The 24,230-nt window shown below is 37.1% G+C and overlaps 1 protein-coding gene and 1 long non-coding RNA gene across 2 annotated transcripts; both read right to left on the bottom strand.

Moving 5' to 3' along the window:
* Positions 1–213: 213 nt before the first annotated feature.
* On the bottom strand, positions 214–23,270 carry LOC142608862 (cationic peroxidase 1-like). The gene is made up of 4 exons (XM_075780522.1): positions 23,043–23,270; positions 15,594–15,769; positions 7,175–7,455; positions 214–317 (listed from the first exon to the last, which is right to left on the bottom strand). The coding sequence occupies exons 1-4, from the start codon at positions 23,268–23,270 to the stop codon at positions 214–216; spliced, it is 789 nt and encodes a 262-aa protein (XP_075636637.1).
* On the bottom strand, positions 16,473–21,195 carry LOC142609852 (uncharacterized). Its single transcript, XR_012839699.1, has 3 exons — positions 20,960–21,195; positions 19,897–19,978; positions 16,473–16,791 (listed from the first exon to the last, which is right to left on the bottom strand). It is a non-coding gene; the product is annotated as an uncharacterized LOC142609852 (long non-coding RNA).
* Positions 23,271–24,230: the final 960 nt, after the last annotated feature.

Here is a 24,230-nt window from a genome sequence, read left to right as displayed (position 1 = left end):
ATTCCGCTTGAGCCAAGATGCGGGAATATATAAAATGCATGATAGACAATTCTTGTCATACATATGCCAATATTTCTCTGAACTTGTGCTCAAAATTGACAATAGAAAACTAATTCAAACAAGCAATAATGTCTTTATTTTTTTCCAAAAAGAAAGAAAGTGAAGAACAATAAAAATGGACACTAAAACAGCATACTCTAGTGCCTCAATTACTCAGTTGGCTTTCCTGCAATTTTTCCTTATTTGGCCGCTTGTGCCTGTGAGTAGACTCAGTCTTCCCATCTTCACCATTGTGTTGGCAATGTCTGTTATGAGGGTGTAGACATCCAAATTTTATAATGCATTCATAGACGTCCAATTGATCATGATCATGCATTTTTTTTATTAAATTAAGTTATAATTGATGATGTGGACAGTCAGCAAATGAATTCAAGCCACATGGCAATATCAAATGAAGAAGGCCAAGTAGCAATTTCAGAAGAAAAGACTCATAAGGAATGTTCTCATTAAATGCAAGACCAAAATTAAAGTCAAATTTGTATTTAAATTCAAAATCTGTAATTAACTCTCAATAAATGCTGAGAGAAAAAATTCCAAATTAAAGACCATTGAGTCGCCTATAAATAGAGGTTTCTCTTATGAAAAAAGGGGAGGGGGAATAAATTTAGAGAGAAAAACCCTACTGACACTCTGCCAAAATAGAGAGTCATCTCTAAGTCCAAAAGAGCACCATTGCTCCCTCAAAATCAAGGCTCATTTCTACTTCTTCAAATCAAAGTAGAGATTTTCCTTCGATTAAGTTCGAGATCATGCCAACGGCCCTCAAATTCAAATCAAAACTCAAGTACATCCAATCACACATCCAACTTGGAGACATCAAAGTACGATTCAAGATCAAGCTTCATAGCCCTTCAGATCATAAAGTTACTTGGAGATCGAATCAGAGGAGTTTTATTGTATTCTTTCATTGTAAAGAGTCATACAGAGGATTGTACTCACATATATACAAATCAATACAATTTGATAATTTGTTCCACTACTTCGTGATCGTGTGATTTATCTTTTACAAAAATTTTGTATACAAATTTCTGGCATGCCTGGTGGGACCTCTCTACCTCTCATCTCTTTCTCCATCCTAGAAATCTTCAAGTCTCCAATCTACCAAGATTAATGGCCTCAAAGAAGTCTCAGATGCCCAAAAATGCTACCAAGAGCGTTGGAGGGTCAATAAGCAGCATTACTTCTATGGGTCTCATGACTCGAAACAAAGCTAAGGCAATGGAACTCTTCACATCACAAGAAGCCGATGGGAAAGCTCTTATGACCAAGCTCGTCAATGTCTCGTCTCAACCAAAGACATTCATCTCCTTGAGCACTTTAGGGGCAAGAAAGCACACCATCGCCGAGAAGGATAATTCAACATTCACTCTAGAGGACTTAGTGACAAAGGGCAAATCATCCTACTCTGCATTAAAAAATAAGTCAAGCACTACTTCGTGTCTGGGTTCTTCCCCAGGATCCTCTCAAGAGGTTACCTCTTCAATCTTCTCGGGAAGCTCATCTCGTACGATGTTTATGTTGGCCATGATGACGGAGACTACTACCGTTGATGAAAAGATTGCTGAAATGGGACGTGCCATTGCTAAACTCACCAAGACTGTGGAGGAGAAGGACCTTCAAATTGTCACCCTTATGAACAAGCTTGAGGTTCAAAATCGAGGGGAGTCTAGCAATGACCAATCTCAAACTCAACAACATATGTTGCAAAGGGCTCATACATCCTCTCCAAAAAAGGCTGACAACCAACACGAAAGCTCTACCTTCATTGCTTCTCTATTAGTCCAGCAATTGTAAGACACGATAGCAAATGCTATTTGAGCTCAATATGGTTGTTCACCTCAGAGTTCTCTTATGTACTTAAAGCCATACACAAAGAGGGTTGACAGCTTACGAATGCCTGCGGGTTTTCAACAACCTGAGTTTCCACAATTTGATGGGAAGGGAAATTCCAAACAACACATTGCCCACTTCGTCGAAACTTGTAACAATGCTGGCACAGAAGGAGATCTCCTTGTGAAACAGTTTGTCTGCTCCTTTTAAGGGAATGCCTTCGATTGGTACATTGATCTTGACGCCAAGTCCATTGACAGTTGGGAGCAAATGGAAAGAGAGTTTTTGAATCGCTATCATAGTACTCGTCGCATAGTGAGTATGATGGAACTAAAGAACATGAGGCAATGGAAGGATGAACCTATGGTCGACTACATTAACCGTTGGCGTTCCTTAAGCCTTGATTGCAAAGATCGTCTTTCAGAAGCATCTAGGGTAGCAATGTGCATCCAAGGTATGCATTAGGGACTACTTTACATCCTCCAGGGAATCAAGCCTCGCACCTTTGAAGAACTTGCTACTCGAGCACATGACATGGAGCTTAGCTTGTCTAGCCATGGAGAAAAAGGCCTACCTGTTGATAAAGATACGAAGAGAGGTGACAAGTACTCCAAGTCTACTGTTGAGGAGTCTCTAGCCATCACTACAGAGCCTATTCATTACAAGAAGAACCAAGTCTACCACAAGAAAGGGAACGATGTCGACCCACCTTAAAAGAGATGGAAGAAAGGACATATCCTTTTCCAAACTTTGATGTTTCAGGAATTCTTGATGACCTCCTAGAAAAGAAGATAATTAAGCTATCGGAATGCAAAAGACCAAAAGAAATGGGTCACACCAACGATCCAAAGTATTGCAAATACCATTGAGTTATAAGTCACCCGGTGGAGAAATGCTTCGTTCTGAAAGATATCATCATAAGGCTTGCAAAGGAGGGTAAAATCCTCTTGGACCTTGATGAAACGGTTGAGTCGAACTATACCGCGTTCACTGCTACATCCCTAGCTCTAATAAAGTCACAAACTCCAGCAAAGACATGGTCACCTTTAGCTTTGACACTGGGGGCATCTGACAAGCATATTCAATTTGGAACAATTGAGCCGTTTCACATGCCATGCTCAGACCCACTGAATGATGCTAAAATAAAAGGCATGCTGATGAATGAAGATGAGAGTTGGGCTTTTGTAACTCGAAAGAAATCTAGGAAGAAATGCAACCCGAAGCCACAAATAATCCACACAGAAAAGCAATATCAAAAGAGCAATTCTAGAGGGCCTTGCGAAAAGGTGATAAGGAATCCTAGCAAAGAAGTTCATGACGACAAATTGTTGCAACAAAGAAGCAACTCTCCAATCACCCTTCATGATTTCTTCCCCAAAGGTTATTTCAAGACAAGGACTGATGGCTTGAGAGTTGAAAAGTCGGAAGCATGTGATTAAAAGCCTCAAGATCAGACTTCCAAAGCATTCAACAAAAGAGCTAGTCCATATCCTTCTCAAGTAGGAGATTTGGCACTTGCAACACGACGACCATTCAATATGTTGTACAAGAAGTTTGCATTGAAATGGGGTGGTCCATATGTTGTCCAAGAAGTTCATAGCAATGGTACCTACCAAAGAGTTGACAAAGATGGTCAAATGGTTAGTCCCATAAAGGCAAAATGTCACTAAGTTTGAAAATATAATGTGCTCCTCGGTAAGAGCTTAAATTGCCCACCAAAAAAAGAAAAAGAAAAAAGAACCCGCTAGGTTAAAAACCTTGAAAGAGGTGACCTAGAAAAAAGTTAAGGGCAAAAAAAAAAAAAAAAAAAAATACTTAAACTACGTTATGACTTGATCCCTTATTGGGTACGTAGGCAACTTGGTATCACTTGATAAGTTCAGTCACATATCTCAAAAAAAAAAAAAAAAAAAAAAAGTGAAGTGCAAATCCAAACGATTTCAAATCAATTGGTCATGCTAGCAAGTAGCAATGTTGAAGGAGCTAGCCGAATGTGTAATTTACAAAGCGATACTCATAATCTGTATGAGGAAAAAGGCCTAAGATCTACTTGATCACAATCGCTTGAAAAAAAAAATCAAGCACATAGAGATTGTGATCCAAGTGGAAGGCAAAAATTGGCTGAATTGACTCCCGTTTCGTTGTAACCACTCCTTGAGAATGTGAAGATTACAACTAAGATTGTGAGAGAAGAAATGCAGCCCAACCATATCTTAATTAGCATACACCTTGGGTGAATTTGAATCAACATAAGTCGATTGCTTTTGGAGCTTCAAGGGCAGCGCAACTTCTCCTTTAACACTGCGTATGCAAAGAATCAACATGAAAACACGCGGCTCACAGGGACAAGGTTGGAGTGCCCAAAATCAAATGCAGTGCATTACAAACTCACAATTTGGAAAAGTAAAGAGGCTTTAGACGACCTTTACTGTTTGGCATGCGTAAGGAATAAGGATAGGCAAAACAAAGCTCACACAGATAGCCAGGGAACGAAGGTAGTCCGATGTTAATGCGGGCGAAAGAGAGCGACTGGTTCTTGAACCCGACGTTATAGAAGAATAACTAAGCACTTCAACTTGCTTCTCTTGTGCTGACGCATGAAGGAGGTTCGGAGATGAAGCGGAGATCTCACTACGGTAGCGCCTCCAAGAGATGACAATCGGTGTTTGCATCCAGCAACAACAGCTGCGAGAGAGGGCTACACCAACAAAGCTTACACGCCGATAGCCAAAAGACGAAGGCAGTGAGATGGCTAAGCGGATGAAGCTCTCAGAGATAGCAAGAGGACCGTCGATGCTTGAATCCTTTGAATGCTGAGTCGAAGATTAGAGCCCCATAACTCGTTCTGGACCACAGCGTGGAGGACACCGACTCACAATAGAGGGCAGCTGCAACAAGGTCTAAGTTGAAGCTGCTGGTACTTCAATCCACAAGGCGTTGAAAGAAGAAGAGTGTAGTTCAGAGATGAAACAAAGACCTCACTAAGGTATCGCCTCCAAGATATGACAATTGGTGCTTGAATCCATATGTGGCTATCTCTATGGTCCTGCGCCAACAGCTGCGAGGTGGAGACGATAGATGCGCGAATAAAGCTACACACCTATGGTTGTGGAACGAGGGCAGCAAGGGCAATTCGTTGGATGCTAAGATGAAGAGAAATGCATGATGACTCACTCTGGACTTAGTGCAGACTCAAGAAGGTTGTTCGAAGATGAAGCCGCCAATGCTCGGATCTGTTGGACGTCAAGGCAAGAAGATCATAACACAGACTTGTTCTGGACATTGACGCAATGAAGGATCAAAGCAACGCTGATTATGCCACGGCCATGAGAAGACCATTCATGGTTTAAAGAAGATGCACGGGCACTGTCTATGAGACTATGATGATAATCACAAGGAGTTTGGTGGGATCTCAAAGCACCGGTGGAGTAGATATGGCAACACCAAATGTCGCATGTCGCTGGGAGTGGATAGAATTCTCTAGATAAGATGAGATAGCAGAGTAATGTCAAGAAGCTGAGATGAGGAGTACACCGAGGAAGCTCTCGCACTAATGGCCGCAAGACGAAGGCAGTGGCAAAGGCAGTCAGAAGGATCATGCACCGAAGAAACTCTCATACTGATGGAAGAATGCGCCGACAAAGTTCTCGCACTGATGGCCGCAAGACAAAGGCAGTGGCGAAGGATGCGCGAATGAAGCTTATACACCCCGTGTCCAAGGATGGCAAGAGGATTGCTGTTGCCCGAATTTGTTGGACGCCAAGACAAGAAGGACAGGAAGCAGCAACTCGCTTTTGGACACCAAGACAAGAAAACAAGACGCCGCAATTCGTTTAGAGCCTTAACGCTGAGTCCTCGACTCCTAAAGATAGTTTAGAGACGAACGGGATGAACCCATGCCACTGACTCCAATGCTCTGCGAAAAAGAAAAAAAAAACAAATAAGTAAAAGGCAAATGAAGGATAAAAGCAAAGAACATGTTTCTAGGTTGCGCAGAAGAAAGTGGTAGATGACTTCACGCCTCCTTTGAGATTTGTCTTCACTCAGAGACCATCGGGTTCACTTTTATAAGTAGGCTAGGCTGTAAGAAAAAGAAAACCCTAGCATCCTAAAGGCTGCGGCTACAACATTGTAAAAAAAAAAAAAATGCGGGCTAGGGAAGACAACTTCAACACCGACTCTACTAAGAAGACTACCGTGAGCCTGTGGTCCAAAACAAAGTCTTTTGTGCAATCAAGCTCACAAGGAGTCAAGTGACTAAAAAAAAAAAGAGAAATCAAATGATAAGTGGGCCGTATGCCTAACTAAGACCATGGAACAATACTCTTCAATCCAATGCTAAAACTGTAATGTACAGCATTGAGATTGGGGAAGCTAAAATCTTCTTTTACGTGGATGAAGATCTTGCTTTCCTGTGAACCAAGTCCGAAATTGGAATTAATAAAATACTTCAAGCCTCGTCTTCCTTGCATCAAAAAGATGCAAAGCCGAATCTTGAAGTGGGGGCATTTGTAGACATCAAAATTTTATGATGCATTTATAAACGTCCAATTGATCATGATCATGTATTTTTTTTATTAAATTAAGTTATAATTGATGATGTGGACAGTCAGCAAATGAATTCAAGCCATATGGCAATATCAAATGAAGAAGGCCAAGTGGCAACTTCAGAAGAAAAGACTCATAAGGAATGTTCTCATCAAATGCAAGACCAAAATTAAAGTCAAATTCATATTTAAATTCAAAAATTGTTATTAACTCTCAATAAATGCTGAGAGAAAAAATTCCAAATTAAAAACTATTGAGTCGCCTATAAATAGAGGCTTCTCATATGAAAAAAGGGGGGGAAAATTAGAAACTTAGAGAGAAAAAACCCTACTGACACTTTGCCAAAATAGAGAGTCATCTTTAAGTCCAAAAGAGCACCCTTACTCTCTCAAAATCAAGGCTCATTTCTATTTCTTCAAATCAAAGTAGAGATTTTCCTTCAATTAAGTTCGAGATCAAGCCAATGGCCCTCAAATTCAAATCAAAACTCAAGTACATCCAATCACACATCCAACTTGGAGACATCAAAGTACGATTTAAGATCAAGCTTCATAGCCCTTCGAATCATAAAGTTACTTGGAGATCGAATCAGAGGAGTTTTATTGTATTCTTTCATTGTAAAGAGTCATACAGACGATTATGCTCACATATTTACAAATCAATACAATTTGATAATTTGTTACACTACTTCGTGATCGTGTGATTTATCTTTTACGAAAATTGTGTGTACAGAGGGCTCCCACATTGTTGCTATAATCGGTAACTATGGAATCAGTGGAACCTCCGATAAAGAGTTGCTGATCCGAGTGCAAGAGACCCTTTTTGTTTATCAAATTCGTATAGTAAGCAGTGTCAAAGGATGTTGGACTAGTTACATCTAGAGGGGCAAGATTGGAGTCACCGCCAGTGCTTGGACGATTTGATTTCAACAAAGTTACGTATAAGGAATCTATGTTAGTTTCATTGTAAATCCTAGTTTGAAAGTTTCCGGAAGTTGCTTGGCCAATTTTGTGAGATCTTTAACAAATTATAGTGGGTGTCATTTCATACAAGGCTTCTTTTAAGTGACGATATAATTTGAAATCTATAGCATCTGAAAGCTTGAATTTATATAAAAACACAAGAGTTTGTTTAGACCCGAAATTAAAAATTACGGCTCGGTTGATTTTACTCTTACTTAACTAAGTGTGAAATACGAGTAAATGTGAGCGAACAAATAATAAAACTACTCTAAGCCATTTTCATCAAATAACAGCAATAGAATGAAAGCTAAAAGAGTAGGGAAAAAAGATGCAAACACAAGATAGTACCGTGATGTGTTATTGAAGAGGAAACCGAAGAACTGGCAAAAAACCTCTCCGCTGCCCTCCAAGTGGTAAATCGATCCACTAAAAAATATATTGGAGTATACGAATAACAAAAGACCTTCTAACCCTAGCCTACCCCATGTACTTGAGCCCTCCAAGCTCCTGCTACCAACTGACTTGATGAAGCCTTGTCTTCTCTAGCTCTACAGATCATGCAATTCAGTCCGATTGCATTCGCCAAACGATTGGCTTCTTCCAATACTTCCCAGTAGCACCAAAACCTCACTTTACACTTAGAATGGGTGTGGCAAGTGTTTAGGTTATCAACCTCTCAAAGATCTAGATATGGAGAGGTAGGAGTTGAGGAAAACCACAAAGGACTGTGTAAAGGATTGTGGGTATAGGAATTTCTAACTCTCAAGGGTAATATCTAGGGTTTTCTCTCTGAAAAGTACTCCTTACAATATGTGGGTAATGTAGGTATATATAGTGTGGGTGAAGACATGGTATAGCAGATAAGCCAAAATAACAAAACAGAATGTTTCGCGGGAAGGCCTTACCCGCGAATTACTCGCGAAAACCAGCTATCATGACTCTTCGCATTCCAGTCATGTGCTCTGAACGTGGCTCACTTTGCAGGATATCTTCTCGTAAATCTTCTCGCGAAATCAACTTTGTCTTCAATAGGCGCTTGAGTCTTCACACTCTCTCTCACACACAACCCATACAATAAAATCCCACATAAAATACAGGGTAAACATGATTGAACAAAATTACAATCAAATTTGGCATGGAATTAAAGCCAACACAAAATAGTTGTAAATAACAACTTTACGATCTCCCCCTTTGGCTATTCCATGACAAAATCCCTAAAACATACTCTAGACTTAAACGTGAGTTCGGGAACAATGGCAAAACTCACTCACACCTAATCTAGAAGCTGTGAAGCACTTGCACGTATACACCTGTATCCTGAAACACTCGCATACAAACAAAACTTTTATTAAGCTTATGACAAGTTGAATATAAGGTACATATATGAGCAAGTAAAATGTGATCAAGGTAATAAACAAGATATAAACTATGAAACATAACTTGATTAAACATGAATAGTCATTAAAGAATGACTACAATGAACATTTAGCTAGTAAATGATCATCCGGACACATAATGCAATTAAGAACAATGCAAAAATCAATTACATGTTTAACACATGACCAATGCAAAAACACTAAGGTATTTGCACCAAGGATACAAGTTCCAATAAGTGCATAAGTGTATAGTACAAAAGATAATGCAACAGAATCTAAAAGTACTTAAAAAGCTACAAAGCTAGGATACAAAACAAAGTACTAAATATAAACTGAAGCTTTTAAACTAAAGTACTTTAAAGCTTTAAGAGAAAGCAATGTAAATATCCGAGAGTTATAAAAACTATAAAGGTAAATGAAAGTATACTACTAAAACCAAAGTAAACTACTAAACCACCACCAAAATAAACCAATATCTATGAAATGTAATGTTATGCTTCCCCTCAAACTATGCAGCTCCCCCTCAAATTTCTCCCCCTTTTTGACCGGAATGGCCAAAGAGGCTAGAACTACTCAGACTTGGATTCGAAGCTATCTTGCTGCTGCCGCTACTGCTTCATCATCATGTCATCAATCTGAGATGAGAGTGCAGTGATCTGGCCCTCAAAATAGGTAAACTGAGTCGAGGTGTTCTGCACGTGAGATTCTAGCATACCATACATCTTTTCAACCTGTGCAATGAGATGATCAAGGCAATCGGGTGCCCGTGCATGTGCTTGGGAAAAGGGTTGTGTAGAGCCCTTCGGGGCTGATGTGAACCGCTCTATCTCTTCCTCCGTGTCCCAACCTTCTTCCTCAAAATTCTCCCTTGGGATTTGAAAAATACCAACATTTAGTCCAGTGATATGGGCTTTGCTTCAGGTCATTATTTGAGCACTAATCAGATAGTCCCTTTGCACCATGGTAAGACCACTTGGAAACTTCAGCCTTGTTCTTGCTATAAGAGCCATGATGAGACTTAGGAATGGCAAGACTGTTCTCAAATTATTCTTGATGATGCATTTGGTGAAGAGGTGCTAGATGTGATCGCATATATTTTGATCTCCTTATGTGTGAAGAGATCATACAGAAAAATAGTTCTTGTTCCGGACAATGTGTTCAAGTTCTTCACCGGGTAGAGGTTGTAGAGCATTATATATGCCAATGTCCTCATCTCCAGGGTGAAAGGAACTGTGTTCAGCGCCTTCTTTTTGAGATCACTACTAAGGAGTTCCACAATTGGCTCAAGAGAATCCAATCTATCATCATATTGGATAGAAATTTGTTGAGACGGTGGACGAACTTCCAATACCTCTTGGATAGTTTCCCTCGTGACAGAAAATTCTTTTTGCCTCACCCAACAATTTATACGCTCCCTTTCCACAGGGGCATTTGTGAAGAATTCTCTTATGATTTTGGCAAACACATTTTCACTAGGGTTCAGCAGCTTTGTCCAATTCCTCTCCTTGAACACTTCAGGAATGAAAGTGTTTTCAAGGGTCTCCATTTTTACCACCCTTTCCATGATGATCGGTGACCTTTTGTAGAAGTCGTAGGCTAAGTTTGCCTCAATGCTTTGGAAGTTTTTCGAGTCAAAGCGTGGACGCTTGGATGACTTCTTTGAGGCCGAATGCTTAGTAGGAGACATCTGCAATAATTGTCATAAGACACAAAGGAACAAGTGCAAAAACACAAAAACAAGAACACAAACTTGATTAGTACCAAGTTAGTTCATAAAACAAATATAAAGTCCTAAAAAGAACAAAAACAATGTCACAAGATCATGTTGTAAGTGTTAAACATGTAACAACATGCCACAAGGGGCCAACACAAACACAAACACAAACAAAGCAAATGGGACAGAGCCCAATCAAGAAATTGAAAATTTTTTGCACAAAAATGATTTCCCAACCCTTTTTCAAAAATAAACCCAACTCATGCAAAACCTAGTATCTAAGGCTTAATTTAAGGAAATAAAGAGAAAAGAGTGATCAAACACACCTTAGAGAAGACTTTGAGAAGATTTCACTTGAGGTTTTGTTGGGTTTTTAAGAGAAAATAGGTTCAGGGTTGAGAGAGGCTCGAGGGAGGCAAAGTTTTTATATTTGAAAAAATGTCATGATCAGCCCTTAAAAATTGAAAACAATCGTTTTTCACGGGTTAACTTCTCGCGAAGTTACTCACGAAAAATGCCACTGAAGCACAAAAATTTTCGTGGGTATGATTTTCTCACGAGACAGTCGCGAAAGTTTCTGTTTGAAAATTTTGTGTTTTCATTTTTGCCTTTCTCATTTTCAAGGGAAGAGCTTACTCTCAAAGCTTCTTGCGAAAGTGCCTTTGAAGAAGTTTTTGATGAAAAACATGAAATATGCAATATGAACAAAAACTCAAAACACGAAAGTATAAAAACACTTTCAAAAACATATAAAATACTCAAAAATCTTTTTGGGCTTGATTGACAAGAAATTGAGTACATATATCACATTTGAACACGTACAATCACACAAAAGAAATAAGCATTCATTGAACAATAGACTTGTGTGTTGTGTGTGTATATCAAATGTGGAAAAGTCCTTAGTCTAGAGTGAATCTTCAATGATCAATTCAATCAAGTCATACACAACTAGTACTAAGTCAAGTGGTCTATCTTAATTATAGAAATGAATATATATGACCTCCTACAAGAAAATGATTACATATCTTTGAAGCTTTACTTTTGGCTTCTTTCAACTCATAACTTTTGATCATTTAAGACCAATACATCTCATTTTGAGATCCATGCCTGAAATTTTTTATATTTCAATTTTGAGAGTAAGCCTTTGGCTTTTTAGGCACCATACATTTCAATACAAGTCGCTTTCCATTTTTCCTAGTTAAATACTAGCATATGCGGCGGCTTTTGCAACTCATTATCTATTTTCGAGATTTGACATTGGTTGAGCTATAAAGCAAAAACATACAGGTGTGGGAAGATATATAGGCACAAGTCTATGCATGTATCAAAACCATCAAAACTATTGACTAATCATTCATGACAAGCTTGAAGATCGATTTACAACAATCACACATAGATGTCAAGATTTTTCCCACAAAGATGGATATGCATATATGACAAGCTGAACTCGTAAATGCACTACGCCATTAGTACGAAGGTACTAGGCCAAACTCACATATGATATACACAACACAAGCAATCAAACTTTTTGGAGATTTTTCAATTTTTATAGGTTTTTGAATTTTTCAACACACTTAAAAACAGAACATGAAAAGTAAGATCAACAAAAACAAGTACAAAACAAGCTTGAAAAAGAAACATGCTAAAATGAAAACATAAACGAACAACCAAACAAAGTCACAACATACTGAAAGAATCGATGCATGGACATGTTCTAATGCTTATGCATGTGTACCCTTCTTCACCCACACGACACGTGTGTTTGGGGTGATATCCCTAGAGGATTGGGTACTGGAGTTGTGATTCTCAAACCTTAGGCTGAAGCTTGCCAAACAAGAAGTGATGGTATCTATTATCTTCATCACATCACCAAAACCAGAATTAGCTTCTTGCCCTTTTGATTGCTTGGTGTTCCAATTCCCTTTTCCTTGTCCTCTTAGCCTTTGAGAATCCGCTTTCTTTAATGCATGAAGTTTATAGCAGTTAGGTCTTGTGTGTCCTTGAACTCCCAATGGTAACAAAAGTGTTGAACTTGAGGACCTCTTTGAGACTTTGGGAAAGATTTCCCTTTGGCCTTGGGTTTGGCCACAAATGGATTTTGAGGTTTTGTCAAAACCTTTTGAGCAATTCCATTTGGCTTCTTCTCCACCTTCACATTCTCAACACTTAGAGTCGCTACCATTGGTTCCTTAGCTTAAACAAACTTCATCTCCTTGGACACATTGGCACTTGAACTACTTTCGCCGATATATCCTAAGCTTCTTTTGTCAGAAAAAGGCTTTGATGAGCAAGCACTTTGTCAAGCTTCTTGGAGGCAACCTGCTCCACTTTGGCATTAGCTTGAATCACTTCAAGCTCAAGGAACTAGATCTTGGAATAGGCTTCGGTGAGTTCTTCATTCAATGCCTCAACTTCACACTTCATTTCTTTGTACCTCGTGAGTATACTCTTGTAGTCTTGTTCAGCTTTCTTCATTTTCCTAATGGCTGCTTTAGCCACTCTTGCATACTCTTTGGTTTTCTTAAGAAGAGAATTATAGGATTTTTGCAATCTTTTGGTTCGTTCATCTTCATTATCGGATTCTTCCCCAATTCCCATAGACTCTACTTCGGTGTGCTCACCAAGTTCTTCCACTAGAAGGCTCAAATCTTCTGATGATTTCACGGGTGCAATGGCCATAAATGCGGAGTAGTTTCCTTCTCTGTCACATCTTTCTTCCGAATCTGAATTGGAACCATCCGAACCACTAAGAGTAGTTGCAAAAACTTTATCCTTTGCTTTCAAATACGTGGGGCATTCTTTCTTCAAATTCCCATGCCCTTTGCACTCAAAGCATGTGACCATTTGAGATGAAGAGGAATCTTTTGAATCCTTCTTCTTGAAGTCTTTCTTGTCCTTCTTGAAATTCGAGAATTCGCCATTCTCAAAAGACTTCCCATCTCTCTTGAACTTTAAAAACTTACGGAATTTCTTAGCAAGGTACGCCACATCCTTTTCAACCTCATCCTCATCCGAGGAGTCTTGAACTTCCAATCTCTCATTGATTGTCTTGAGAGCAAGAGATTTGCTCTTCCTTTGAGATGGTAGAGATAGCTCATAGGTTTGAAGAGAACTGATGAGTTCTTGAATTTTAATCTCATGAAGGTCTTTGCTCTCTTCGATGGCAGTAACCTTTGAACGGAAGCTCTCCAACAATGATCGTAGAATCTTCCTCACAATCTTGGAGTCCTCTATTTTTTCTCCCAAGTTGAATTTCCCAATCACCACTTCATTTAGCTTCCCATAAAATGAGTCGAATGACTTGTATTCACTCATCTTCAGCTCCTCGAAGCGTGTGGTAAGCATTTGCAACTTGGTGTCCTTCACCTTTTTGGTGCCTTCATAGGTCGTCTCCAAGATTTGCCATGCCTTCTTGGCAATTGTAACATGAGAGATCCTATGAAATTCGTCAGGAGAAACACCACAGAAAATAGCATTTAAAGTCTTGCTATTAGCATTAGCTGCCGCAAGGGTTGCCTTATCCCATATGAATTTGGCGGCCTCTGGCCTAGTCCATCCTATCACAATAGCGTCCCAAACACTATCATCAATAGAAAAAAGGAATACCCTCATACAGACTCTCCAAAATGCATAATTGCTCCTATCAAAGTATGGAGGAGCATTAAACGATTGAGATCGATCCATCTCAAAAAGGGTCTAGGATCACACTTAGGTAATGAAACCACAACAAGTGTACCCGCTCTGATACCAATTGAAAGCTCGAATTTGTGTAAACATACAAGAGCTTGTTTAGACCCCAAATTAAAAATTACGGCTTGGTTGATTTAACTCTAACTTAATTAAGTGCGAAATAAGAGTAAATGTGAGTGAACAAACAATAAAACTACTCTAAGCCATTTTCATCAAATAACAACAATAAAATGAAAGCTAAAAGAGTAGGGAAGAAAGATGCAAACACAAGATAACACCGCGATGTGTTATCAAAGAGGAAACCAAAGAACTCGGCGAAAAACCTCTCCACTGCCCTCCAAGCGGTAAATTGATCCACTAAAAAATAAGTTGGAGTACATGAATAACAAAAGACCCTCCAAGCCTAGTCTACCCCATGTACTTGAGCCCTCCAAGCTCCTGCTACCAACTGACTTGACGAAGCCTTGTCTTCTTTAGCTCTACGGATCATGCAATTCAGCCCGATTGCATCCGCTAAACAATTGACTTCTTCCAATACTTCCCAGCAGCACCAAAACCTCACTTTACACTCAAAATGGGTGTGGTAAGTGTTTAGGCTATCAACCTCTCAAGGATCTAGATATGGAGAGGTAGGAGTTGAGGAAAACCACAAAGGATCATGTAGAGGATTGTGGGTATAGCAATCTCTAACTCTCAAGGGTAATATCTAGAGTTTTCTCTTTGAAAAACACTTCTTACAATATGTGGGTAATGTGGGTATATATAGTGTGGGTGAAGACATGGTGTAGCAAATAAGCCAAAATAGAAAAACAAAATGTTTCGTGGGATGGCCTTACCTGCAAATTACTCTTGAGAACCAACTATCATGACTCTTTGCATTCTAGTCACGTGCTCTGCACGTGGCTTGCTTTGTGGGATATCTTCTTGCGAATCTTCTCGCGAAATCCACTTTGTCTTCAATAGACACTTGAGTTTTCACACTCTCTCAGTCTCTCTCACACACAACCCATACAATAAAATCCCATATAAAATACAGGGTAATCATGATTAAACAAAATTACAATCAAATTTGGCACGAAATAAAAGCCAACAAAAAATAGTTGTAATTAACAACTTTACAGCATCTGTTATTATTTGATTACCATCGGCTTAAGAAATCAATTGGTTTTTTATTTTTTATTTTTAGTATTTGACCATAGATTCCTTAATTGATGACAAGATAAAAACCCTATGTTCCATGCTTAACTTTGTTCTTTATCAATTACATTTTGTCACATGTCTAATTTTTTTTCTTCCATATAAAGCGTGAAAAGTTAAATGCTTGAGACTTAACTAATCAAGTTAACTGGAACCTATTATACGAGATTTTAAACACCACTAGTGGAATATAATTAGAGCTACTAAGAATTTAACCTACCTGACAAAGCCACCATTTCACTGGCAGTGAAACCTTTGTTTGAGAAGGCGTTGATAAGGCCACTAAGATCTAAGGTTGGATTAGGGATGTTGGAATAAACGACAGCAGAACTTGCAGTGGTGGAGTCTCTTCTACCCAAATCAACAGGCCAACTCCAAATAGGTGCACTTAGCTGAATTAAAACCAACAATATGATGCAAATGACATCAAAAGAACAAGGTTTTAATAATGAAGTCAATATAGCTTTGACCTGTTGCCACAACTTATCTTCATGTTATTTTGTTTCAACTTAGCTGAATTAAAACCAATAACACACTACAAGAAAAACGGACTATTGCGGCGAGCTAAAAGCGCCGCAATAGATCTACCATTTCGCGGCGGTTTTGGTCTATTGCGGCGGGCAAAAAACTACCGCCATATGAGGTTAGAATTCGGGTCAATTGACCTTTTAGCGGCGGGTATGCGTGCCGTTATAGGGCTTTATGTACAACCAACCATATGCACCTTTTAACGGCGGTTACGCCAGCCGCTATATGTGTGAAGCTTTAGCGGCAGGCTATAAATGCTGCTATAGGGCTTCAATTATAACATAATTTTAGACATTTAGCAGCGCTTTTGCCCACCACTATAGGTTAATTTTTTTTTTCCATGAATTTTAAAACCACAGTCCTATTACAAACAACCTGTAATAATTTTAATTCTACTGAAACAATACCACAATACTTGCCAATTTTAGTTCCCTTGGGTTTCAATTGGGTTTTAAAACCACTATTTGCGAATAACTTGTTCAGAGACCTGTTTCAAAGAACCTATAATAATTTTGGCTACACTGACACAATACCACAAACATAACTAATTAACAACACCACAAATGTTTTCAAACTAACATAATATTAACATAGAAATATATTATCAAATACATAACATTGTCTATTACCATCATCATAAGATTAACAAAAAAAGATGTGGTCCTTTGAATAAAACAACCGCTCAATATAAGCTAATACAATAATCAAAGTTCCAAAGTGTTTAAAAATATCCTCCAACACTTGGAAAAAATGCGGTTGTAGAAGTGAAGTTCTTTGTACACAAAAGAGTTCTCGAACACCAAGATAAAATCTATAAGCTTCTTTGGTGATGGGTTGCAGCTGATGATTTTTGGATAGGTGGAGATTGTTGGACCGGAGGAACATCCTACAAACAAATTATGATTACTCAATAAGTGCATATAAATGGAATAGAATGACAAGAAAATATTACCAAGGAAAAAAAATGGGAATAAGTTCAAATAGTATCCTATATATATATATATATATATTGAAGGAAATTTGGATGTGCACAGTGGAAAAATAACGGATCTACTTCATTCATAAATGTTAACATGCACTATGTAAGTTTCAGAATTAGAGAACAAGAGAGTGTACCTTGAAGCGGTGAATTTCAAAACTGAAGATCAAAAACACTTGGGAAGACTTTCAATCTTCACTCCAATTCCACTAACGCCCAAGATGTGTGGTCTCTCAATCAGTTCCAAAGGGAGAATGTCAAAGTATCTAATACTTACATACACCACTTCACACTGATGTTCTTACAATTCTCTACAGAAAATTCTGTGTGTTTCTCTCTTTGTATCTAATCGATTATCTAATTGGGTTGGCATTTTGGGCCTTTTCAATTGGGCTTAAGTGTGTGGCTTGGAGTGGGACCAAAAGGGACTAATAAGACACTAGCTCTAATGGGCCTTGGGTTTTTCTGTCAACTCTCTTGACAAGTCCAAAGTTACCATTAACAATATTTAATACCACTATATAAATATAATTGCACTCTAGGCCTTATCTATAAATTATATCCAAAGACTTTATTGTACATGCAACCCCTTTATCAAATATTCGTAATAATACAAAGTCATGAAAGAAGACTGTCACTTTGTAGATTACTACATCTTAATTCCTTGAGTATCCTGTTTAATCATTGAAAATTATTCATTATATATATTTATGAAATCCAATTCCATAAATATATATATATATATATATATATATATATATATATATATATATATATATATATATATATACACACACTTTAGTGACTCTTTACTAAAGTGGTTAGACCTAACTCTCTGAATAACAATCCCATTAAACTTATCTTAAGTGAATATTTTGTATCTTCGTTAAGAGACTATGAATTCCATCTTGAGAATATATGTTCTATCAACACTAAATGTGGTTGCCCAACATACTGAAGTTTTGACCGTTACTCTAGATCTTACTCCTGATATATCAAAGCAACCTACACCTCATAATCAAGTCCATTATTCTATCAGGATTAAGAGTTCATGCAAATATAAGTCGTGAGTTTATTATTCACTTAACAGTCGTTGGAAGAATAATAAATCTCATACAGTCTAGTTCAATATGTTTTAACTCTTAAAATATATCAATATACCAACTAGAAATCTCCTTTTCTATGATCAAGACAAATCATCTTAGTTGATATGTTATAGTCTTTGCAGATGAAACGCCCAATTTTCATCACCGACTACGAACTGCATTTTGAGTTTACAAGGAACTTGTGATTTACATCTTCTGTGACTAAAGCACATAAATCACATACAATGCATCTCATGGACTATATGATAATGTCCCAATATTCATGTTACCATTATTTTTAGATAATAATAAAACTACTTTATTAAACACAACATTAAGTCATACATAATGTCATACATAATCAAATACATAGCATCATATAATAGGATTTAAGGGCACTAATCCTAACATATATATGATCTAACTGATTTGGATAGAATTGTAGTGCTACTTAACTGAGGGTTCTTGCGAAAGTCATATCAGCTAATAGCTAGTATCAAATCTATTTTCAACATTGCACAGAACTTTCAACTTCAAATGGCTAACTAAAGAAATTAGCATAGTGAAAAATATAGTCAATAAACTAGAGGGGCATGCGTAAAAAATAAACAAGTACAACCATCATAAAAATTGAATACTGAGACATATTAAGGTCTCTATTATGGAAAATAGAGTTCCAACATTTCTAAGAATTGAATTACTTTTAATAAGTCTTTAAAGTAAATGTTGGAAGGTCCAACAGTTCGGGCATGTTACTATGTGAAACTGGAAATCGCAAACCAATTAAAGTTGTGGTTTTGCAAACTAAAATGGCATGACTGGCTACTTGATTTCAAAACAATTTGAAATGGGATAAATGATACTAGCCAACTACATGCCATACATGCTAGCTACTATAATTAGGGTGGAATGTAACTTATCAAAATAAAATAGGGTGTTCTAAAGACAAAAAAGCAAAGAACCTAACATACTACGAACTGCTTCTATCATTTAATAACATCCAAAACTGTAAACATACTATAAGTATGTCCATTACATTCCAAAGTAGGCTAAGGAGAGTAGTATCATATCTATGCTGGCCTAATTGACTAGTCAAGTGACCCAAAAACCAGCTATGTTCTTAAGAAAACAATAAAATTAAAGGCATACAAAAGTTATTAACACATTTGGTAACTATAACATTATTACTAGAAATATTTTTTAGGAATGGACATCTCTTAAAATATCCCATTTCATTTTAGTGTTCCTCATGTGTGAAAAAGATAGAGAAAAGCTCCTAAAATGAATTAATTGAATAAAAACAACTCGACAAGAATCATCCAATATTACTCAAAACAGTCAACGCTCCCAATATCATCTAAAACCACCTTATATCTCCATACAAGCCACTTGCTTGCCCCAATTCAACAGCCCACCACAAACAGAGAGAGAGAGAGAGAGAGAGAGAGTACCTTAAGTCTATCACAAACAAGTTCATACTGTATAGCTATTTACACAGCATAGTAATATGGTACATGTCAAAATGTCTGAAGAAAGGTGTGTTGAAGATCACAATGAACCCACTTAATAGGAAAAGAAAATGAAGAAATAAGCCTTGTAGTTACAGCATTACATATATGTTTGTTCTCCATCTCTAAACATTCAAGAGAAAAAATATAAATAAATTAAACAAACACCTCTTTACAATGTCATTTTACATATTATTAATTTCTTTATTCATATTTCAAGACCCAAACCCAAAGCACCCACCTGTTTTAAGGAATACCTTCACAAGATACAACTTATTAAATTCTGACTTTCTTTGTGACATAATTGAAAGAAACCAATTTTAAACACACTTATTACCATACTCATGTCAAAAATTTAAGTAATACAGCTGCACAATTTGAATATTAAATATGGATAGCATTGTAAATGTAAAGAGTACCATGATGGGAATGTCAAGGCTGTGATTCGAAGATGATGACACCATGTTGCTAATGGTTCACTTTAAGCAAGGACACCATTCTCTGCAAGATATAGGGAGGTGCATAAGGCTCAGTAGGCACAATTTCTTATGTAAAATTTTTTACTAAAATGGATCTTTTTAAAGGTAGTATATCAAATGAACTCCTGAAAAGACTGCTTGATAAAGTTAGTCCAACTCTTGCAACTCTCCAATAATATTTCTCTCATTTGTCCAAAGACAACATGTGATAGCTACTAGTATTTCATAACAATGGTTCACGAAACATTCAATCATATTCATTGTCAATACAAAATTAAGGTAATTGGAATCCATGACCGATAGTTAATTATAATTCACAATACTTTCAAACTAATTTAAATTCCTGAGCCACGTTTAAAAATTCCTCTTTCCAAATCTCACTCAGTATTTTTATCAAACAATTTATATTCCACTATATTACAGTGTACAAAGATCATTGATAAATTTTTATTAAATGAATCTAAATGGGATACATCCACCGTGCTGTGCGCTTTGTGATTACATCAAGGATGTCTTCCAACCATAGTACCATACATCCATAGATTCAATAACCCTTGCATTGCATTTCATGTCACACTTAAGCCGATGAGGACTTTGGTCAAACAGATGGTGTTCATCTTGTACAAATAATAATAATAATACAACTAAAAGCAAGAACTAACATAATATCTAGTACATTAATTCATTTATTCCAGTTTTATCAGAGATCAAAAGGAAAATGGCCAAGCAATTTTAAACACACTTATTACCATAATCATGTAAAAAGTTTAAGCATATGTTCACGTTAAAATTATTCAGCAGAAAATAAATTAAAAATAATACTAATAATTCCAAGCCAAGAACAATAATGCATAAAAACACGCACATAAGCCAATACCCATTTCAAGATTCAATTAAAATAACAAGTTAGAAATGATAAGAATGTCCACAACCAAAGAAACCAAACCAATCCCACACAGTCCCAAAAGGTTAACTAGAATGATCAAACCCACAAGTACGGTACCTAAAAATGGGCTTCGATCAGCGGCATTTGCAAAGGCACTTCCTCTCGTCGGTGTGGTCAGTAGACGAACGGCTGGTCTACTCCATCCTGAAAATGGCCCACGCCCGATTGAGAGAGAGAGCCAAAGAGCTCTGGCAGTGGCGGCGGCTAGTGGGAATGGCCGGTGAGGATGGAGAGAAAGAGAGAAGAAGAATGACAGCTTAGAGAGAGGGAAACAAATTTTGGGAAAAAAACCTAAGTAAAAAACTTAAGTAAAAAGTCAGATTTTGGAAAATTTTGTGTGGGAAAAATAAAAGACAAATTTATTTTGAGAAAAAAATAAAAATAAAAATAAAAGAAGACAATTTTAATTAATAACCACTTTTGACTAGCAATTACCATTTTGTCATACATTTTGTAATTGCACATGTATCAAACACACCTATATATCTAAGGGAGTTAATGAGTGCAAAATATTAAGAATCTACTATTAATGAGCTATAAAATAAAATTTAAAAACAAAAAACAATCACGTATACTCAATAAAAATCATCACACAACTTTGTCAAAAAAAAAAAATACCACACAACAAAAATTAGCACACGTTCTATCTTATTAAAAATTAAAAAATGATCATAACTATAGAGACATTGGGCCCAGTAATTTATAAAGGATGGCCCAAAAAATCTCTTGGGCTAAAAACCCAATCCGAGGACATCAAATGATCTAGGGGTACATGAATATACCTCGTAAAGAAAATACTAGGTAAAGATGTGATAACGTGTGAACAAATTATGTCCGAGGAAAACTTTTGTCCTCGGATAGTAAAGCCGAGGTCATAGGAAGAGAGGTTTAATATCCCCAGGGTATGTTATAGAAAATCCTATGGCTATGGGAAGATACGGTACACGTGGAGGACAATAGAAAGGACGGTGAAATATCTAAGGTAAAGCTGCTACCACCACCCACATATTAAAGACTCTGCAATTGATATACTAACTGCATGAATGGAGAAATGGGACCTGAACATGAGGTTTGGAACTTGGTCCCTGATCCTAGAGGACTTCAGGGAAGTTTGATGGGACAAGTATCTAAAACCAGCGTTATAACCATGAGGTGGAAGATGAGAATGGGAGGAAGAGGAAGTATAAATAAGAGAAAGGACCTTCGGAAGAAGGGGTGTTTTTTCTTTGAAAAAGAGAAAGAATAGTATAAACCATTGTAATCGACCTTAAGAAGCAATATTATAAACTATCCTCGGATTGTGTCCGAGGAGGAGCTTTCATTCATATTATTACAAATAACTCCTTATTTGTGCCATTGGGCTCAAAGCCTTCTCTTTCTTTGTTGTTTAAACCACATTTGAAATCTAAATATCAAGCCCACTCTCCACAAATTTATTGTAAAAAGGCCTTTCAAGCCCTTTCCCTTTTGATTGTGGATTGGGAGTTCGAATTGTGTCCTTACAGCAGCGTTTTTCACACCCGCCGCAAAAAGTCCACCGCAATAGATCAGTTTTCTTGTAGTGATAATCAACTAGAGACACTCTCCAATTTGCATGGAATTTATACTTTACGTTCTCATGAAACTATATTATGGGACTGTAAATGACTTTAGCATGGGTTCAAAAGACATTATAACTTATTGCTGGTTAAGCTATGCCAATCCACTTCAATCATCAATCTATGTACACAAGATTCACTTTGTACTTGAACGGTTGAACCTCAGTATTTTCACAAACAGGTAATTATACTCATATTGCCAAATCCCTGATTTGGATGGTTAGAATACTCTATAATCTATATATTACTATGACATAACTTTTACATGAATTAATATGTAAATAAATTTAGTGATACAAAATTTTCTTAAATTTTTTTTAATGATTTATTGTGATTGGTGTATAATAAAAGTTATTTCCTTGATAAATCATGAAAGTAATATTGCCCTATTCTTAAAAAGTCACAAGTGAAAAAGTTGTCAAAAATATTGTATTCCTAATGCTACTTTTAGAAACACACACCCACTATACACACACAAAACATGCAAACATTTGTAGATTGATATTGCAGAAAGAAGAAGAAGAAAGTTAGAGATGACTTGCATTAACAATGCAGTCATGAAAGTGAAGGCGGAGCAGGGATGCTCCCATACGTGCCTCACTTGACACTGCAGACTCTACAGCCGATTTAATGGTGGAAAGGGCATTAGGGCATGATGTTGCATAGAAATCAGAGGACAACTGAGCAGAGACCATCCCCACAAGAAGTGGGAATGACAGGCAGAACTTAATTGTAGTGAGAATTGATAGGATAGAATAAAAGGGAGCCATGACAATGATACCATATAAAGAAGCAGATAAAGAATAAGACTTTCTCGCTTGTTTTGTGGTTAATGCAGTAGAGTTCTCATGTATTTATACAAGATCTCTGCTTCATGGTAATGGCATGCATTTTTCACGTGCATCGAGTCAACCTTGGGTACAAAAAAAAAAAAAAAAAAGAAGAAGAAGAAGAAAAGAAAAGAGCGTGTAGAGTCGGAATATCCTTTCCATTTCACTTGAAATAGAGAAAATCTATTTCAAATTTTATTTCCTAGATCTAATGGTGAATAAAGTATCATGTTATTTAAATTTTAAATGATGTGACATTAAGTATACCTTTAGGTTTGTGATATTTAATCAAGACCATAAAATTAATCTATTTCAAATAAAAATGATCCTAATATGTAAGAAAAAGTCATTTTTTTGTTTAATCAAATGTGCATGTAAAGCGGCTATATTATTTACTAGACAATTGACTACTCTCTCTCTCTCTCTCTCTCTCTCTCTCTCTCTCTCTCTCTCTCTCTCTCTCTCTCTCTCTCTCTCTCTCTCTCTCTCTCTCTCTCTCTCTCTCTCTCTCTCTCTCTCTCTCTCTCAAAATTGACACAATTCACGCAATGAAAACTACAGTACATTGATGTCTCTCTCAAAATTGACACAATTCACGTAATGAAAACTACAGTACATTGATGTTAATGAAAGCATATAATATAACACTCCAAACAAATTAAAGTAAATGATTTTTTTTTTGGATGTATGTGGCTAGCCAAGGATGCGCTAACTAACCACCGTACACCCTTGGTGCGATGGTCACTCCACAAGTATAAGTGTTTGTGGAGTGTGGGGGGCAAGGGACGGAGTTCAAGTCTCCAGAAGGGAGCTTCACACATATATACACTTAGATTAGGCTAAAGTGAAAATTCTATCTTGTATTAAAAAAAAAAAAAAAGGATGCGCTAACTGTCCTCG

Source organism: Castanea sativa, chromosome 9 (assembly GCF_040712315.1).
Source record: "Castanea sativa cultivar Marrone di Chiusa Pesio chromosome 9, ASM4071231v1".
Classification (NCBI taxonomy): domain Eukaryota; kingdom Viridiplantae; phylum Streptophyta; class Magnoliopsida; order Fagales; family Fagaceae; genus Castanea; species Castanea sativa.
Note: the sequence above shows the minus strand (reverse complement) of the source record. Positions and strands in the feature narration are given on the sequence as shown.